The 21,288-nt window shown below is 46.3% G+C and overlaps 1 protein-coding gene across 1 annotated transcript in view; it reads left to right on the plus strand.

The window, feature by feature from the left end:
• The window catches only part of KIAA1549L (KIAA1549 like), a 135,963-nt gene that overhangs the window by 88,290 nt on the left and 26,385 nt on the right, over positions 1 to 21,288 (plus strand). Inside the window, 1 exon segment of the mRNA XM_032641184.1 lies at positions 19,568 to 19,918. Within this exon segment, the coding sequence (XP_032497075.1) occupies positions 19,568 to 19,918 (351 nt within the window).

Genomic DNA, 21,288 nt, shown 5'->3' on the forward strand with positions numbered 1-21,288 from the left:
TGTCTCCACTTCATTTAGTTGTTTTTCTGGGATTTTATCTTGTTCCTTCATCTGATACATAGCCCTCTGCCTTTTCATCTTGTCTATCTTTCTGTGAATGTGGTTTTTGTTCCATAGGCTGCAGGATTGTAGTTCATCTTGCTTCGGCTGTCTTCCCTCTGATGGATGAGGCTATCTCAGAGGTTTGTCGGGACCAGCTCCTTGACATGTTAGAAACAAAAGCACCAGGAGGTTGATTTAAGTGTGAATTTTTCAAAGGTTGCCTGCTTTCGAGTCCCAGAGGAAACACCTGCATGTAAAAATAAATGAATAAATAAACAAATAAGCCAACAAACACTCTCTTCATGGGCAAATCTTAGTCCCAGGACTGATGGCAGCCTGGATTGTTTCAGAATTTTTCCACTGAACAGGAAAAGTGAGGGCCTACGGAAGAGAGACTCTTAGCTCCAAGGGCTTTGGGAATCCCTGTGTTTTGCAGCAAGAATTCTCAACCACTTTGCCACCCTAACAGCTAAGGGGTGCCACACACTCCTGGCATTTACTGGGGCTCACTTGGATAGTAATTTTCAGAAGGAGGAACCCCTTTTAGAAGAAGGCATGATTTTAGAAGGATGTCCAAAACTGATCCGTCCTAACAAGGACAGATCATATCTTTAAAGTAACTTTGAAATTAATTGAAATTAATTCCTCCAAGTGCAGAAAGCGGGTAGAAAAGATAATGTCAGCCTAATATTTCAAAACAAAAATAACTATTTGAAATTTTTTTAAAATGTTATTTTCCAAATGGAAGTCATATAGAAAATAATGAAGCAGTGGGGAAAGGAAAAGAAAATGCCCCAAATGTGATTTCTCAGGCAGAATAAAGACCCAACTGTTTTTTCCTACATCAGCCAAATTGTTAACCCCTGTATGTGGATGATGAATCAGTCTTCGCTTCCAAAGGGCAAGTGATAATCAAATCATTCCCCAGAAATAGAAACGCACTTCCTCAACCTTGATTTGCATTTGGACTTCAAAAACCTATGACAGGAATAGGGTCAGCTATGTGCCTTGGCCACGAGTGTCTCTGAAACAATGGTTTGAATTATAATGTTGAAAATGGGTGCTGACCTCCCAGAAGTAGAGAGCTTTACAAGCATTTCCCTTAGTTTCTCTCCAGCACCGTGTCTGGAATTCCACACCCTGGCGGTGCTCAGACCTTAACAAACATGTGGGCAGTGAGTGAAAATGTTAAGAAGGATGATTGATCCATTGATGCGTCTCAGTAGAGGTGATGTCAAAGGCTCTGACGTAGCCATCACCAGCACTATTACAACCTTGGGGGAAATGTTTTGATATGTTAGCGGAAACCAGATGATTTTACAACTGAAGAGTTTGTAAACCTACAAAAAGGGGCGCTGCATCAGGCAAGGTTCAGCTGCAGAAAACAGAAAACATCGAGCCTTTTTTTTTTTTTTCTTTGCGGTACACGGGCCTCTCACTGTTGTGGCCTCTCCCGTTGCGGAGCACAGGCTCCGGACGCACAGGCTCAGCGGCCATGGCTCACGGGCCCAGCCGCTCCGTGGCATGTAGGATCTTCCCGGACAGGGCACGACCCCGTGTCCCCTGCATCGGCAGGAGGACTCACATTGAGCCATTTTAAACAGACAAAAAGGAACTGTAAGGAATTAGGTGCTCCCACAATTATCAGAGGGCTGGAGGAGTGTTCCAGGAAAGACTGAGAACAAAACCGCAGGGCTGGCCCTGCAGAGGGGCCACTGCTTGTGCCCCAAGCAAGAAGGTGAGGGAAATGGGCTGCCCTGGAACTGCTGACCAGCAGAAAGGTGGGCCCTGCCTCATTCCCTTGGTCCAAACCACACACTAGTGCATTTACTTGACAGAACCTAAGTCTCAATCACAGCCAGTTCCTCCTGGAGGGCCCCAAGTGCATGTTAGCTGTTAGCCTTCGAGCTACAGGAAAGTGTGTAAAAAAGAGGTTGCCAAGGCCTGGTCCAACATTCCTACCGTGGCACGGGGTAAAAGCAAGATAGAGAATTACCAGGCAGAGCAATATTTGGGAAGCATTTGGGGGAACTAGTGGAGGAAAGCATAGCAAAGAGGAAGATGGAAACACCGCTCAGAGCTCAGTACCCACCCAGGCTGCAGGCTGGGCGCACTGTGTTGTGTGTGATGGGCTGTTTATCTTGCTGGCGTCTCTTGGCTGACAATGAAGCCAGTTTCCTTTGTTCCAGGTGAACAGTGGTTACTGGAAGGAGGCCAAGGGATTAGAACAGTTGTTTTGACGGTTTCCATTTTCAGGGAGATGAAATATGATCTGGAAGGCCCCTGACTGCCTGAGATAGCATACAGCACGTCTGGGGCCTTCTCAGTAAACTTGTAAATCCTATTATTAATGGGAGTCTCTCCTGCTCACCTCTCCCCTCCCTCCCCCAGCGTCTTATGGCTTTGGCATGATAGTAAGAGACCAAGGCAAAGCACAAGGATGCCCTGGCACTGCCTGATGTGCCCAGTTAAGGGTACAACCAACTTTTGCTTTCATTGGGAAGCAGATGGTTGGATTTGGGGGTTTTGTCCTTTACCAGAAGCAACCTGCCATTGCCCTCTGAACTAGGTGCCCTGTGTTGGCCCTGACCCCAACACCATCACCTCCTAAGCATCCCACGTAGAACTGCCTTACAGACGTCTCCCATCTCAGCCTTTCATTTCTTTCTCCTGCCTCTCCCAGCTAGTTTAAGCTGCTAATAAGCCTGGCTTGATATGTTATCTCAAGTTAACTTATAGTACATTGTGTTTTAACAGGGGCCTTTAATCCCAGGGAGATATCTGATAATGGGAGATCAGGCTCCCTGGTTGAGGCTGAGGCAGAGGTGGAGGTGTTTGGTGGTGAAGTGAGCCTTTTGGTGTAGTCCAGACCCCAGCGGGCTGGTGGCTGCCCACAAAGATGCTCGTTAATCCCACAAAGATGGAGGCCTCTTGGCAGGTGGAGAGCAGGAAGTAGATTCTTGTTTGCAGATTTTGGGGGTGGAAGGCCAGGTTTCAGGACTGCCTAGTGACCCCACTTGGTGCCAGGCCTCCCCTGCTGAACTTTCCCTCCCGTGCCGGCAGGTTCCCACTGGGCAGGAGACAAACCGCTTCCCTTCCTTAGTGAGCACTCAAGTGCCATCTGCCTGCCTGTTCTCTCTGGTTCCCTGTGCTCTGGACGCTGCCTGTTCCTGCTCCCCGCCTACTCACCCTGCCTCTTCTGAGCTCTGAGACCTCTTAGCCTCGTGAGGGCAGCCACTTACTGCAGGCCAGCGTCCCCAGCATGCTCTTGGTATGGACACCTGTAGGGGAAGGGAAGGAAGCAGGACTGGACAGAGTTAAAGGTCGGGCTATGGTACAGGAACTACAAGCCCTCAGCTGACCCCCGGGGAGCTCTGTAGCTCACATGGCCCCGAAGAGCTGTCCCAGGTTTTCGAGACGCATCTGGGCTCTTATCCTCTAGCACTGGCCAGTCCCTAGGTGTCCTTGGGAGAGGCAGCTCTCTTTAGCCAAGGACAATTCCCAGCGAGAGAGTTGCCACTGCCGGTTCCCACTAATGCCCGGGGAGAGTGAGGGCGATTCCCAGTTGACACCTGAGGGCTGGCGGCGTGCCCAGCAGCTCGGGAAAGAGCCCTAGAGTCCTGAGCAGCACAGCACCATCCACCCCACGCTAGTGCCTCCCAACCCTGGTGTTCCTTGGCCCACTGTGGCCCTTGAATGCCTGCAGGAGCCGAAGGCCAGGGGACAAATGAGAACACCCCTTGGTAGTTGCTACCCCTTCATTTCCTCTAGCAAACATTTCTCACGTGCAGTGGAACCACTGCATCATATTGCGTTTAACATACGCAAATTCGGTAATATAGACCCTGTAAGACAAAGGAAAGAATTTTAAATATTGCAAAAAAAATAGCTTTTGTCTGTGTTCTGTTCATATCATGCATTACAGGTGATCTGTTTCTTTTCACATATTGTTCTGTAAGGCCGTGCATGCTGTACCATATGGATGATTTAAGGACTTCTCAAAGGTTTAACTACATGATTTTTCCCTTCTTTGCTGGCATTGGCATCTAAGCCCCACATGTGACTACCTGTGTGAGGCTCTATGGAGAAGAGAAAGGTAGATTAACTAGTGCTTGCCCCGAGGCGCTTTTGCAGACTAGTGGAGGAGACAGGTAGAGACATATGCAGCCGGTTGTGCCAGTGAACTTGGATGGGAACAGGAAGTCTTCCTGAAGGTCTCTTCCTGTCGGTCCCACGGCTGCCAGAGGAAACCTTCTAAAACACATACCCTTGTTTAAAATCCTTCAGTACCTCCTCAGGGCTTGGGCATAAGACTCAAACTCTAAGCTTCCGGCTCAGGACTCATCTGCTCTGGCTGGCCTGGGCCTGCCCTTCTGGCTGCGGCTGCTGCTTCTAACCCACCCCTTGGCTGCGGCCCTACACGCCCTTCCCAGACTTGCCCTGTGATTTCACATCTCTGCGTCTTTGCATGTGCTCATCCCTCTTCTCAGAACATCCCTTCCCTCCGGCTTAGCGCAGGCCGAGGTTTCTCAATTCAGCACTACTGATATTTGGGGCTGGATAATTCTTTGTATGGAGGGCTGTCCTGTGCATTGTATGACGGTTAGCAGCATCCCTGGCCTCTACCCACCAGCTGCCAGTAGCACCTCCCAGTTGTGAGAGCCAAAAAATGCCTCCAGACGTTGCTGAGTGTACCCTGGGGTACCCCAGTTGAGAACTGCCTATTCAGGCAATGCTTTCAGAACTCGGTTAAGCATCATCTCCCCGAGAATCTTTTCCTCGACCCCACGTCTGTGGTCTGACATAAATGCCGTCCCTCGTGTTCCAGGAGCACCTGGGACTCACCCCAATCAGAGCCCTTACTCCCCATTCTCCCTCTGTGGGCTTATATATATTATTTCCCCCGCTGCCCTCCTCAAGGACAGGAATCATGTCTTCTTCATCCTGGGAGCCTCAGCACTCAGAATGAGAACCAGCGCATGTTAGATGCCGTGTCTCTGTTTTTTGAGCAAATGAACAAGCAAGTGTCAACCAGAAGTGACTCCGGAGCTGAGACTTGAAAGTATGGGGCAGATTTCGCTCTGAGCCAGATAAACAGTTGATTTGACTGGCTTATCAACACTGTAGACAAATGCCTGTTAGTGTTTGAAGTTCAGTCTAAATGGTGGTTATCAGTTAGGATGCTTTGGCTAAACTAACAGAAAACTGAACCCAACTCAGACTGTCTCTACTCATTAAGGGCATGTATTGGGTACAGTAAATCTGGGCCTGGTCTGATTGATGCTCCCGTTCCTTTTCTCTGCATTATGCAGTGCTGTCCCCCTCATGCTTTGGGTTCATCTGCAGGTTGATTCTCTCCTGTAGGAAATGGCTGCAGCGGCCTCAGGCCTCGTGTCTACATACTGCGTTGGCCAACGCAAGAGAGGATATCTCTTTTCCCAGCCATGAAACAAAGCTTATGGGTTTTACTCTAACTGAGCCACGGTAGGTCAAGTGCCCACCCTATCCCTGTATCAAGCGGGGTGGGGGGAGGAGGGGGCTTATACTGATTGATTTAACCCAGTCAGACCTCAGCAGCAGAGCTGGGACAGGCTTATTAGTCCCTGCCGGCCCCCCAGCAGAGCCCCTGTCTGAGACCCAGGGAGAGGAGTGGATGGATGCTGAGGCCATTACAGTACCTGCGACTTGAGGAACATCAATCTTTGGGCCTTTTAAGGGGCAAAACCAGCACAGTCCTCCGTGTCACTTGTCCCTCCAGTCTCAGTTGTGGGACAAACACCTCTTTGGTTGACCGTCCATAAAGGGAAAGATCGGCATGGTGATAAGCCCATGACCATTTCTCCCTGTGGGCTTGGGGAGTCCTGGCTAGGTTGTGTTTTAGATACAGAGTGACCAAGAGGGATTTTGTGGGTCTGTCTGGCTTTTTCAAGAGGTGGAAGGAGGAAGAGCAGATTTGAGTTGGTGACAGGGAGAGCCTGTTTGGCTGTGGATTCGTGTCGGCTCTCAAAATTGAGCCTGAGTCCCCTTGCTGCCTGCAGGGCCAACTCAGCTAAGAAGATGAGAAGAAGCAGGTGATGACTCGTCTCAAGAGCAAAAAGCAAAATAACTTCCCATGAGAGAAAGCCATTCTTGTGTGTTTACTTTCAGGTGGATTTTTTATTTTATTTTTTATTATTTTTATTTTTTTGACGCGGGCCTCTCACTGTCGCGGCCTCTCCCGTTGCGGAGCACAGGCTCCAGACGCGCAGGCTCAGTGGCCATGGCTCATGGGCCCAGCCGCTCTGCGGCATGTGGGATCTTCCCGGACCGGGGCACGAACCCGCCTCCCCTGCATCGGCAGGCAGACTCTCAACCACTGCGCCACCAGGGAAGCCCTCAGGTTGGTTTTTTAAAACGTATTAGTCATTAGTTGACTCTGGCTCATGTATTGTTCTCAACATTCACAATCAGTACTGTGTAATGGTTATGCTCATGGCCTCTGGAGCTAAGCTGGGTTCACAGTCCAGCTTGGCTAGACACTGGCAGTGTGAAGCTGGGCTAGTTACTTCACCTACGTGTTTTAGTTTCTCCACCTGGAAAATGGGCATGCAGGTTGAACCTGCCTTATAGGGTTGTTGTGAGGATTAAATGAATTAATGCAGGTAAAGCACCTAGAAGATGCACAGTGAACAGTAGCTGTTGTACCTGTGGCTAACAGATTACATGAGGGAGAGAGGGATACTCTTTTTTCTGTTTCTTTTCCATTGTAGCACTTTAGACATCGCAGGACTGCTGTGAATTGTCTCACCCACTGTGATATTGTGATTTATAATAAGAAATAGATTATTTGGTCTTAGTCCTTGTTGCTGGCCCGGAGCTCCAAAACCCCTTGGGATTTCCTGAGTGATGGGAGCATTAAATGTCCTTTATGTTAATGAGGTGACCTAGAAAGCACCTAAGGATGGGGGCTGGTTGCCAGTGGAGCCCACCATGTGATTAAGGGTTGGAACTTTCAGTCCCACTCCCACCCCCTGACCTCCAGGAAGGGAAGAGGGGCTAGAGATCAAGTTCAATTTCCAGTGATTAGTCAATCGTGCCTATGTAATGACGCCTCCATTAAAAACCTAAAAGGACTGGGTTCGGAGAGCTTCCGGGTTGGTGAACACGTGGAGATTGGGGAGAGTGGCACCCTCAGAGAGCGTGGAAACTCCTTGCCCTTCCCCATAACTTGCCCTATGCCTCTCTTCCATCTGGCTGTTCCTGATTTATATCTTTTAATAATAAACCAGAAATCTAGTACGTAAAATATTTCTCTGAGCCATTACAGCTGAACCTGAGGAGGGAGTCGTTGGAACCTCCAGTCTATAGCTGACTGGTCAGAAGCACAGGTGACAACCTGGACTTGCGACTGGCATCTGAAGCGGTTGGTGGGGTGGGGTGCGGGGCAGTCTGGTGGAGCTGAGCTCTTAACCTGTGGAATCTGATGCTTTCTCCAGGTAGAATCAGAATTGAGTTGAACTGTAGGATGCCCAGCTGATGTCCAAGAACTGGATGTGTGGGGAAAAACTCACACATGGTGATCAGGATTGTACACACTAAAGAGAGGATTGTGTTCCTCAACTCCTCAAAGAGTGCCTTTCTCCAGCATGATGGGGCTGGAGAAGGGCTTTGTAAAGGGTGGCCCTGACACAGGCCAGACTTCCAGAGGTGACCTCTAAGAGCACGCTTTGCCAGACCCGGGGTTGCCAGTGGTTATAACTTGGTAAATGTGATTTGCTCAGTAATTGAATTTCCACTGCTCTGTGGAGGGCAGCAGGTCATGGGGAGAAAGACAAGAGGATGGAGCCGGTTCCTGAGACTCCTGCTTCAGGATGAAGACGTTTTGCTTTGGGAGCAGCGAGTAAAGCTGAGACTTGTCCATTTGCTGAGGACATTGGACACCTTCTTTTACCCTTGATTGTCCATCCCCATAATTTCAGTGTAATTATGGGTCACTCTTTGGAAGATGAGAAAGAAAAAGAATGTCCCTCTTCTTTAGAAATCTATGAGAGACCCCGTAAGGTTTTTTCTACTCATCTGAGACAGAAACAGCATGCTGTTTTCATGTCCCTGTAGCTTGGAAGTGATTGTGGGTCATCCTTTGGAAGACAGTCAAAGTGAAACTTGAAATTTTGCTGAGATTTTTAACAAATTCTTTTTGTACAGCCTGTTGCAGAAGAGAAATCATTAACCATTATTTTGAAGCCCACTATCTGTTCTGAGGGATACCAATCTCCCTCTATTGTCAGAGAAGGTTTTGAGGTGTAGGCTCAGGAGGAAGCTGACCCTGTGTCGTGATAGCTCTTCTCCCCACAGAAGTGAAAACTCCTTGAACTTTGGTTTTCACAAGTGGCTTTGTAAATGTCTCTGCTCACTCAGTGACAAGCAGCACTTGCAGTGGGGCTGTAATAGTCAGAGCAGACATTGAACAGAGAGAAGCAGTAGTTTTGTGTTGCCCAAGGGACCCTGTTGGTGGAGAGAAAGATGGTCATGGAGCCAGATCAGTTCATCATGGCCATATGGCCCAGAGATGTATCTTGCTGAAACCCACACTTGATCTTGGGGCTCTTGCTGTGAAGATGCAGAATTTGCTCAGAATCTGTTCTCCATGTTAGATAGAGCTGTGATTGGCGCTGAGTTGACAATCAGGGGCTTTGGGGCAAATTTTAGAGAGAACCTTCAAATTTTTGTGCTTCAGAAATGAAGTGCCAGGGTGGGGCAAAGTGCTGTTGCACACACTTGTGTGTCCTGCAAAGTATGACCTTGTAAGACATCTGTCCACTTTGGGGCTCATAACTCAAGAAATTCTAGAATAAATGGCTTCCCCAGTCCTTCATCCTTCCTCTTCAATTCCTTTCTAGATAGGACTGCCTAATTCATTTTAGACGTTTGGAATTGTCTTTTACTGTTAAAGACTTTTGAGCAGAAATTCTCCAGGCTTCTTTTAAGATTAATTTCCATCCATTCATTCATTCAATGAGCATTTATTAAAGTTCTACTATTCTGGGATGCAACAGGACACGTGACAAAGTCCCTGCCCTCATGACACTTATATTCCAGCAAGGGGAACAGATAACAAACACGTAAGCCCATAGATACACAGCACAATGTCAGAAACGCTATGGAGGGACCTAAAGCAGGGCAAGGCAATGGAATATTGAATATAGAAGAGCGTAGAAAATATAGACTATCAGGAGGTGCTCTTCATAGGTTGACCAAAGTAGGGCTCTCTGGGGAAGCGACTTTTGAGCAGGGACCTGAAGTAAGGAAGCCAGCCAGGCTGACCCCCAGGGGAAGAGCATTCTGGGCAGAAGGTATAGCAAGTTGAAGCGCCCAGAGGAAGATGCGTGCTTGAGGAGCTCAGAGAACATCAAGGAGACCGTGTAGCAAGATGCCCTTTCTTGGTAAAGGGTCTCAGCTCTGACTCCTTCCCTATATCCCCACATGTCACTATCTACAAGTCCTATCAGCCCTCCTCTAAAATGCATCTTGAACTCAGCTGCATCGTCTTTGTCCATGACCACCCTAATCCAAGCCCCTGCCATATCTCTTCTTGCCTGGATTATTGCAAGAGCCTTCTAACTGACCTCCCATAAATTCCAATCACATTTCAACCCGGCTTAAATTTCTTCAACACTTTCCCATTGCCCTTTGAAGACAGTCCAGCCTTCTTACCATGGCCTTCAAGACCCTACAGGATCTGGCCCCTGCCTGCCTCTCCAGCCACATCTCCTGACAGTTGGAGCTTCAGCCACATGGTCCATGTATTTATTAGTCAGCTCGGACTGCCATCGCAAAGTACCACAGACCTGATGACTTAAAACAACTGACATTTATTTTCTCACAGTTCTGGAGGCTGGAAGCCTGAGATCAAGGTGTTGGCAGGGTGGCTTCCTTCTGAGGGCTGTGAGGGAAGGATCTGTTCCAGGTCTCTCTCCTTGGCTTCTAGCTGGTGGTCTTCTCCCTGTCTTCACATTGCCTTCCCTCGTTACATGTCTGTGTCCAAATTTCTTCTTCCTATAAGGATGCCAGTCGTATTGAATTAGGGCCCACTCTAATGACCTCATTTTAACTTATCTCTGTAAAGACCCCATCACCAAATACAGTCATAGTTAGGACTTCAACATAGGAATTTGTGGGGTCAGGGTAGGGATGGGGACACAATTCAGCCCATAACAGTTACTTTTCTCATCCTCAAATACTGTAAGCTTTTCCCATCTCAGGACTTTTCATAAGCTTTCCTATGATCTTCACATGGCCACCCCATTTTCCTTCAGGTCTCCATAAATGTCACCTCTTCAGAGAGGCCTTCCCTACCATCCCCATCAAACCAGCTATGATGCCAACCCATGTTGTTTGTTTCATTAAGCCAAATTTATATATGATAACGTGTACGGGTCTGTAGTGTACAACTGGATGGGCTTTGACAAATGTAGATACCCTTGTAACCACCAGTGCAATCAAAATGTAGAACATTTTCATCACCTCTGGAAAGTTGCCTCATTTCTCCTTTCAGCCAGTCTTTACCACCACAACCTCAGATGGCAACCACTTTTCTGATATCTACTATCATAGTTTTACCTGTTCTTGAATTTCACATGAATGGAATTATTCAGTATGTACTCTTGTGTCTGACTTCTCTTGCTCAAAATTTATCAATGTTTTTGCATGTATCAGTAGTTTATTTTTTTGTGGCTGAGTACTATTCCATTGTATGAATATACTACTATTTATCCGTCATCCTATTGTTGGACATTTGGGTTGTTTCCAGTTTGGAGCTACTAGGAAAAAACTACTGTAAACATTTTCACATATATGTTTTGTGAACATAGGCACTGTCGTCTAAATGTGTGTGTCCCCCTAAAATTCAGGCTTTGAAATTCTAACCCCCATATGTTGGTATTAGGAGGTGGGGCCTTGGGGAGGCGAGCAGGTCGTGAGTGTGGAATCCATGAATGGGATTAGCGCCCTTATAAAAGAGATGCCCGCAAAGCAACCTCGCCCCTTCCTCTATGTGAGGATACAGTGGGGGGTGTGCATCCTGGAAGAGGGCCCTCACCCAACCACGCTGGCACCCTTGGACTTCCAACCGCCAGGACTATGAGAAATCAATCTTTGTTGTTTATAACCCACCCAGTTTGTGTTATTTTATTCTAGCCGCCGGATCAGACTAAGACAATATGTTTTTATTTATCTTGGATAAAGACGTAGGAGTGGAATTTCTGGGTCCCAATGTAGGTGTATGTTTAACATTTTAAGAAACTGCAAACAGGTTTACAAACTATTTCTGCTGTTTCCCTTCCCATCAGCATCGTGACAGTTCTAATTCTACTCCTCAATCTCACCAACATTTGTGATTAATCTTTTGAATTTTAGCCATTCCAGTGAATGTGAAATGATGTAATTTCCCTAATTACTCATGATGTTGAACACTTCTTCGTACATTTATTGAACATTTATGTACCTTACTTAATGAGGTGTCTATTCAAGCCTTTTGCCCAATTTTTAAATGACGTTGTCATTTTGTTATTTATTTGTAGGAATTCCTTATATATTTTGGATACAAATCCTACTATTTCTCCTGGTCGGTGGCTTGTCTCTTCATTACTTGTATGATAAAAAAAAAAAAAAAAAAAAAAGCTGGTTTTTAATTTTGATGAAGTCTTAGGGCTACAGAATGTGTTCTAGGACCAGGCAATATGATGGAATATTTTCCAGAAAGAAGATAATTAGGGTTCCTAGCAGGGCTATAATTTCCTTCAAGTTTGGTCCCATGGTGTGTCATGTGAATACTTAGCCACTGCGTGGGCCTTCCTAGGTGTGCGAGACAGGTGTGCTCTTTTAGACAGTGTTGAAAGGATCGCAGATGTTTACTCCGTCCGGTGGGCACCCTAAAGCTCAAGCCCCGAGGCCCGTGTGTTCAGGTATGAAGAAGAAATGACGTTAATTTCTTCTAAATTCCTGTGGCCTTTGCCGCTGAGGATATACTTAGATTACCAGCTCAGGTCTTTGGTCTCTTTACTCAATAGAAATTGATAAGAGACCAGACTAGGAATTCAGGCAAGACTTTCTTGGGACTCCAGCTACAGCAGGAGGGCGTGAGAACAAGAAACATGTGCCCTTGCTCACTCCCTGAGGTGGGGGGCGTGAGCTGGTTCCTTAAGTGGGGTGAGGGTGAGGGCGGATCCAATGGGTCGGGCAGGAGGCGTGGCTTAGGTGGCCTGCCCACCCCGTTGGTGGTCCCGTGTGCGGGGATCATCCGCAGAACCCTCAGAAATGGTCTGTGTCCTTTTTGTATCTTATTGTTCATCATTTGTCCCAACTGCACTTGTGTGCAGTTATTCTTAGTCCCTTATAGTTTCTTTGTATTCTGTTGCTGGAGATGTTTGTCCAGGTGCAAACACTGCAGCAAAGATTCCCAGGTCTCAGCCTAGCTCACTTAACACCATAAATATCCAAAACCTTAAATATGGGCGTTTCCTCTAACCTGGTAATTCTACTTCTAGGAATTTAACTTAAGGCTAAATTTATGGTTATATGCGAAATTTTAATCACAATATACATATGTCAGCTTTGTTTCTATGGTAAAATATTGGGAAACCACCTAAAATAGTGGATAGTTAAAAATAGGTTGTAGGGACTTCCCTGGTGGCGCAGTGGTTAAGAATCCACCTGCCAATGCAGGGGACAAGGGTTCGAGCCCTAGTCTGGGAAGATCCCACATGCCACGGAGCAACTAAGCCCGTGAGCCACAACTACTGAGCCTGCGCTCTAGAGCCCACGAACCACAACTACTGAGCCCATGTACCACAACTGCTGAAGACTGCTCGCCTAGAGCCCATGCTCTGCAACAAGAGAAGCCACAACAATGAGAAGCCTGTGCACCGCAACGAAGAGTAGCCCCCGCTTGCCACAGCTAGAGAAAGCCCGCGCACAGCAACGAAGACCCAAGGTAGCCAAAAATAAATTAATTAATTAAAATAAATAAATAAATAAAAATTTTAAAAGTAGGTTGAAAACTCGATATAGCAGAATGCTATGAACTCTTTTAAGGTTATTTCCTATAAATACATATTTTTATTGACATATTTATTTGTAATATTGTATAAAAGATTTCCAAATATTATATATAATTCCATTATATATATATGTAAATCCATTTATATTCATATATATAGGAGGATTTTTATATAATGGGACATTCAATTTATATATATTTATAAAATATATATGTGTGTGATTATTCTGTTTATAAAATCATGACCCAGATGGCTCTGAGAAAGTATCTAAACTCAAAAGAATTATGTCGACAAAAGTAGATTTTAAATGCTTCTACTTCTTTACTCATATTTTCATATATTGATACAAGAAAGCTATCGGTCATGCCCAGTAATACTTTTTCAACTTCCTTAATTCCTTTCCCATTCACATGCTTTATTGCTGCTTTTGCATCTCTCTCCAAAATCTCACTAAAAAAGTCCTGCCGCCCACTCCGCTTCTGCCTCCTTGCCCTCCCCCACTTCCTATTCTCCATCACAAAAGCCAGAGAATCTTGTGGCAAGTGGTGAACTCTCCTTGGAAGAGGAGGAAGGAGAAACTGACTTGGGCCAAGTCAGCATTCTTTGTAGCTGCCTGGGGTGGGGTGATGGGTGAGGTGGGGGAGTAGAGAGGAGAGTGTCCGTAATGTGCCACCATTCATAATCTTCATCTTATTTCATATGCATAGGAAACATCTGGAAGGGCAAGCACAAAGGTCAAAATGTTAACATTAGTTATCTCTGGTGGTAGGATTAGAATGGATTTTAATTTTCTTCCTTTTGCTTATCTGTGTTTTCTAATTTTCTACCATGAACAGACATTCCCTGATTAATTTTTTAGAATTTTTATTGAAGTATATCTTGATCAATTTATAAAAATCATTTTAAAAAAAAGTTCCCCAGTGCTTCTCTGGAGTATGAGGTTGGAGAGGCTAGTATGATAAACTCCAAGTTAAGGAGGTTTAAAAATATATTCTCTGTCCCAGATACGCCACTGACATTTGTACCCAAGCCAGCCATCAGTCAACACTGGGAGATGTGTCTTTGTGCCTGTCTCCCTCTTTTTGTCAAATAAAAGCAAAAGGTATTTTCAAAATTGTACAAGTTAGGAAGAAGGACTTGGAGCAGGTTAGGCCAGTTGACACATACGCCTTATCTGGAAAACGGGTACAGCCATATGGCCCTCTGGGATTGGTGAGGGACCACAAGTGGAAAACCCAGCACAGGGCTAGCATATCACAGGTCCTCAAGTAACTGTGAGCACCTGCTCTGTTCAGTTCTTTTGCTTAACAGGCAATTACTGGTTTCAGCTTTGGGCTAAGCTCTGAATTGGAGGCTGTGGATATAACAAAAAGACACTGACCCAGCCTTAAAGGAACCCACAGCCTGTGGGGAGGAGGAGATAATATGGGAGTGTCTGCCAGACTCTCTTCTAAGCGCTTGATATTTGCATATTGATGCTTTACATCTTTATAGTAATCAATAAGGTAGATTTTCTCAATTATTATTACTTTTATTTATTTTATTATTATTTTTTGTGGTACGTGGGCCTCTCACTGTTGTGGCCTCTGCCGTTGCGGAGCACAGGCTCCAGACGCGCAGGCTCAGCGGCCATGGCTCACGGGCCTAGGCGCTCCGCGGCATGTGGGATCTTCCCGGACCGGGGCAGGAACCCGTGTCCCCTGCATCGGCAGGCAGACTCTCAACCACTGTGCCACCAGGGGAGCCCTCAATTATTATTTTATAGTCTGTCTTCCTGGTCACAGATATCTGTTCATCCCTCTGCCAGAGCCAATATCTGTGGTACGGTAATGGACCTGTTTATGTATGTGGTGAGTAAGAGCTTGGGTGCTGGGAATCAGGCTCTCTGGGTTCAAAATGCAGCTCCATCAATTATGGGCAGCATTGATCTTTCAATGCCTCAATGTCTTCATTCGTAAAATAAAGATAGGCATAGTTGTTGCCTCATAGATTACTGTAAGGAAAAAGTGGGTCTATATAAAGCACTTATAACAGTGTCTAGCACATAAGCTATTAGTAAATGTTAGCCGCTGTTATTACTGTTGTTGTTATTTGTCTCCTTCTATAGACTGGGAGCTCTTTGAGGGCTGGGACACTATCTTATTTATTGTTGTATCTGCAGATCCCAGCCCAGGGCCAAGCACAGGGTTGAAATCAATGATTATCTGTTAAGTAAAAGAACAAACATCACTACTCATATATTGATATTTTGAGATAGGGGAGGAGGTGATACAGAGGGTGGGGAGGGATTCCCCTTATGAGTGGACATCAGATTCCCCCCAGGCACGATGATTGTAGGAGGAATCTGGGCTCCCTTAGAGCAGATAGCATCCAAGAAATCAACCTAAATCACAGTAAATGTGAGAACCAGAAGGGACTTCCCCAGACCATGGTTAACACTCCCATTTTTCGGGTGAGGAGCCTGAGGCATAGGGAATTTGCATGGCTCGCCTGTGGCTCTGCAGTGTTGGGGGAAATCTGTTAGGGAATGAGGGCTCTTTATCTTAACCTCAAGTTCTTTCTACTCCATGGGCAGTTGACAGAATTTTTTATTTTGGTTCAGTTTCACAAAGCTTTCTTGAATGCCAAGTGTCTTGTGCTAAGTTCATGAGAGACAAGTGAAACGGGCGCAGAGCTTCGAGACTTGCTCAAGATTAAATAAGCAAATCAGGTGTGAAGAGGGGAAATCCCAGGATATAATGAGAGCTCATCTTGTTTCCATCTGTAGATATCAGGAGGCTAAAAAAGCAAGTGAGAAGAGTGGGAAAAGGAGTTCTTTAGCACCAACCTCTTGAGGTCACACTTGGGTTATGACTCTGGCCCTCCAGTTAAAGGGAGCCCCTGCCCACGCAAAATGAAAACTCGGGGCGGGGGGAAGCGCAGGTTGATTTGCGTTGGGGTGTTAACGGGGTAGATGCAATGGGATTCTGGAGAATGTCTCCACCTCCCCAGCCAAGATAGTATCTTCCCTGAGCCTTACTCGGAGAACCCCTCCCCGAACTCAGTACAGCCCCACCCCAGGGCTCCTGGGAAAATGGGTGAGTAGGAAGTTGTTGCTAAGAAATATATTTTTGCCCTGCTGAAGTCACAGCTATAAATTCACATAATAATCGATCCACCATGTATGACTATGCATAGCCCAGCTCAGGTGTGGGAAAAAATCATAGCCGTCCTCAGCACCATTAATCTTCCACCTGGGAGTGGCTTAGCACTAAGCATCCATTATTTATCCGGGAGACTGGGGATGTGAGGAGGAAGGGCCGTGTGTGGGTAGCAGCCAGCATTGACAGGGAACTGTGAGAGGTAATGGGGTGCAGCAAGATGTGCAAGGAACAGGAGCTGGGAGAGCAAGGCTCTGCCATCGCCACCTCTGGTGGACATTGGGTAAGTCACTTAACCGCTCTGGCCTTGAGTTTCTCATCTGGGGCTTGAATTAAATGGTCTCCTAAAGTCCCTTCCGGCTCTGAAATTCCATTCAGAATGTTCTAAGCGTTGTAAGAAAATTTTTTGCAGAAGTTGCATTCACTACCCTAGAAGGTATCACTGGGAGCACGTTTCCTGGAGAGGGATTTCAAGCCTTTCCCTAAAGAACCCCGATGCATGAGGGCCCCGGGGCGTCCCCAGCCCAGGGTCTGGGGGCATACACCCAGGCATGAAATGTCTTTGAGTTCTTGTTTATTATTATGAAGGTAATTTTGCACTCTACTCCATAACCTGTTCTTGCATGCGTTAATATAAAAATAGTATTCTGAATTACTGTTGATGTACGTTGATAAATCTAGACTTGCAGGTCCACAGAAAATCTTGTCTTTTGATCTTGAACTATAGCCAAGCCCTAATTCTGTGTGATAAGATTACAGGAAATGTCTAATTTCTTTTTCATGCTTTCTGTAGTTTTTATTCTCTAATGTGTGTGTATTAATACCAAAGAAAAGTACATAAATGTTTAAAACATGAAAAATAATGTAGTTCTGACCTTCCACATCTAGATTATTTTTTTTTTTTTTTTTTTTTTTTTTTTTATGCGTTACGCGGGCCTCTCACTGTTGTGGCCTCTCCCGTTGCGGAGGACAGGCTCCGGACGCGCAGGCTCAGCGGCCATGGCTCACGGGCCCAGCCGCTCCACGGCATGTGGGATCTTCCCAGACCGGGGCACGAACCCGTGTCCCCTGCATCGGCAGGCGGACTCTCAACCACTGCGCCACCAGGGAAGCCCTAGATTATTTTTAATTTAATTTTTTTTGTGTGGTACACGGGCCTCTCACTGTTGTGGCCTCTCCCGTTGCGGGGCACAGGCTCTGGACGCGCAGGCTCGGTGGCCATGGCTCACAGGCCTAGCCGCTCCGCGGCATGTGGGATCTTCCCCGACCGGGGCACGAACCCGTGTCCCCTGCATCGGCAGGTGGACTCTCAACCACTGCACCACCAGGGAAGCCCCACATCTAGATTTTTAGGAGGGAAGGGGTCCCTTTAATGAATGGGTTCCCTGATGACATTTTCTTGCTGTGCTCATTCCTATATGTCCGAGTGCTTTATCCGTGAGAAATAACGTGTGGTTGAATGAATAAAAGTAATAATAATGACAATTATGAAAACAACAAAAGCTACTATTCCTGTGTTTTTACCATGTGCTGCTGTTCTAAACTCTTTACCTCTATCACCTTGTTCAGTCCTTATAAAACCTTTTGAGGCAGTTCTTATTATTATCCTCATTTTACAGATGAGGAAACTGAAACATCAAAAAGTTAAGTAACTGTCCTGGTTGGAACATCTTTTCTGCCCGTTTACCTTTTCGGATCGCCTTTTAGATCTGGTCATTGCAGCAGCATCCTTCCTGCACGGTAGCAGCTTGACTGTGTTACCCTAACAGTTCCCCATCTCTTGGCTTTGCCCTGAGGCTTCTCTGCACTATTCTGTGGGACACCCGTGGGACCCCATTCTGCCCACCTGGCTCCTGCACAGATCTCAGAGTGCAAGGACAGTCTCTGGAGGGTCATTGACTCATTCCTCGGAGGTCCCCAGAGGGATTAAGCCTCTGTGGCCCACAGCAATCATTAACTCAGTACCGCGACTAGCTTTTCTTCCTTCCCCAGTTTACTCATTCTAGGCCCCCAGTCCCCAGGAATTCTTTTCCAAAATGAATTATCTGTATATAAATGTACGTCTCAGGTTCTACTTTTTGGAGCAACCTAAGCTAAGACATTGCTCAAAGTCACACAGCAGTTAAGCTGTGAAACCCAGGTAGGAAAATATTCACTCTATGTAAAATAATTATAAGCACCTAGAACCAGGATATAAATACATAAATCTTTTTAAAGGGGCATGTGTTCACAGAAGAGGACTGTACACACAAAATCAGATAGGTTTAGGAATGGAATAACTACGCCAAATGTAAATGAACTTTCTTTATTTTTTTCCCTCTTGCTTATCTGTATTGTCTAACTTTCCTAAAGTGACAGCTGTTTCTTGTATCATGGATGGAGAGCAGGGTGGCAAACTGATTTATGCCAGTTTATTCACACAGAACCCTCAGGTTCTTTTAGCAGATAGCAGTAGCCATGGACATACTTGAAGTGGACGTGGGTTAACCAGTCTCTGCAACCTCACTATCATTTTATCACAGAAGCAAGTCTCAGACCAAAATGTGCCACACATGCAGACTTATTAAATAAGCGTTCATTAGCAGGCAAACATAAGACAGTCCAGGCAGCCTGCTCTGGAAGCTGACCAAGTCCTAGCTCTCTGCCCATCTGAGTACCGCAACTGCTCCCCGAATGGAAAGTTCACTGGAAGAAGGCAGAAGAACATTCTAGAGCAGTGGGTCTCAAACTTGAGCAGGCATCAGAATCTCCTGGAGGGCTTGTTAAAGCACCGATTGCTGGGCCCTGACCCCAGAGTTCCTGACTCAGGGGGCACTACGCTTTGAGGTCTGGTTTTGTTATTCTCTTTGATAACTGGCACCAGGCAACCAGCCATTCCCTCAATGGCTGGGGCACAGGACCATTTAGGGGGTTAGTCTATGGTCTAGAACACCAGCCCCTGGGGTGTAGACTACAGGGTGCTCTAGATTCTTTTACCTGAAAGGCCTAAGGGTGGAGAACATCTCTGAAAGGTTTTAGAGGATACCACTAATGTCATCAAGGAAAAGCCATTTCTCATCCTCATTATGCGAATTAGCAAAGCCTGATGCATTCCTTAAGGTCCAGAAAACTGAAGTTCACAGAGATAGTTGTGTGTGTTCACATAGATAGCGTGGCCTCACTGATATAATGCTAGCTGACTACCCCTGTAGTGTGAATGCTGGGAGAGGGCACCGAGGGTCTAATATAAATTAGCGCAAATGTCTAATGACACGCGCCTAAACAGAACGTTTTAGAGTAAATTAAAGACATCGTTAATGGGAAGGAAAGTTCATTAACAAATTGATGGGCATTTGTTTGGTCCCACAGACGGAGCCTGAAATCATAGAGGAAACCAACATCGACAGAGTGAATGAGCCCCGGGGCTACGCCCGGTCGAGGCAGGTGAAAGGCCACTCGGAGACCTCTACGCTGAGCTCGCAGCCCTCCATCGACGAGGTCCGGCAACAGATGCACATGCTGCTGGAAGAGGCCTTCAGCCTGGCATCCGCAGGACACGCAGGCCAGAGCCGGCACCCAGAGGCCTATGGCTCCGCCCAGCACCTGCCCTACTCCGAGGTGGTGACCAGCGCTCCTGGGACCATGACGCGGCCCAGGGCTGGGGTGCAGTGGGTGCCGACCTACCGCCCAGAAATGTACCAGTACAGTCTGCCCCGGCCGGTAAGTCAGACATCCCTCCACGTGCCTGCCCTCATCAGGTCAGCCCCGGCCAGGATGTTCTGACAGGGGTTTCAGAGCGGGGACTTTCCTGATGAGCCACCTTGGGATTTGGAAACGAACTTTGCTGGGCTTTCACACGTCCTCCACCCAGGATCCAAGCCTAAGCCTTTTAGTCCTGTGGACACAGACACACAGGAAGCCCTTATGTCTGACCGTAATATGTTTTAGAATGACTTCCCTTTTTTATCCCTCCTGTGAAGGGCTGACCTCACTCTTCATGCACTGGTTGTTTTCTACAACCCCACGTTTAAAGGCCCTGGTTTAAATGTCAGAACGTGTTGCAGAGCCCCATGTTAGGGGGCCGTGTAGCCTGGTGGCTCCCAGCAGAGGCTCTGGAGGCGGGTGCCATAACTTTGAATCCCAGCTGACTTTGTAACTTGGGGACTTAAATTTTCTACAGGTAAAGTAAACAGGTAAGAAAAATAACTGATATCCTAGGGTGGTTGTAAAGATTAACCAAGTTGATATACATGAGGTACTAGAAAAATACCAGGCACCCAGTAAATGTCATAGAAGTTTCAGCCATGATTATCTCATTAAGTGGTAACTGTACTTCAGTATCTGAGAAAGCATCCAATGACTAAAAGCTTCCATGATTTAAACAACGATTTTAATTAGTTTGCATATAATTAGTTCATCGCCATAGCATCTACAGATATCTTTTTAAAAAGACAGACGTAGTTTTATAAGCCACAGACCATAATAGGCAATGCTTTGTATATGTATAGATTCCACCCTTGTAATACTTCATGCCCTATCCCCAAGGGTTACTCATTAATAGAGGTTTATAAATTGTCGTTGTGATATGTAATTACCCAGTAAAAGCTAACATTTATAGAGTGCTTCACCGTTACTAGGTACTGATCTAAGTGTCATGTGTATGTTAACTCATTTATTTAGTCCTTACTACAAGCCTCTGAGACAGGTACTAGTTTACTAGTTTTATCCCTATTTTACAGATGAGGAAACTGAGGTTACACAGCTTGTTCAAGTCACACAGCCAGAAAGGGGCAGAGCCAGGACCCAAAGCCAGGCCATCTGGTGACAGAGCGCATGTTCTCAACCTGCCTTGTGCTGTTACATTGTCTCTCCATCGTATTCTTTCATTTTCAGTAGACTGTTCTGGATACCTATGGGCTTGTGGAGCCTTTTGATAACTCCAACCACCACCCCCCCAAAGCACACACTACAGTGGCACTTAATAAACTGCTGTTATGCTACGTAACTACCTAATCTACACACTATTGTGAATTTCCTTATGCTTTGCTCCAGATTCCTCCTGACCAGGTCCCCGAGATGTCTCCCCTTCA

This window comes from Phocoena sinus, chromosome 8 (genome assembly GCF_008692025.1).
Source record: "Phocoena sinus isolate mPhoSin1 chromosome 8, mPhoSin1.pri, whole genome shotgun sequence".
Lineage (NCBI taxonomy): Eukaryota > Metazoa > Chordata > Mammalia > Artiodactyla > Phocoenidae > Phocoena > Phocoena sinus.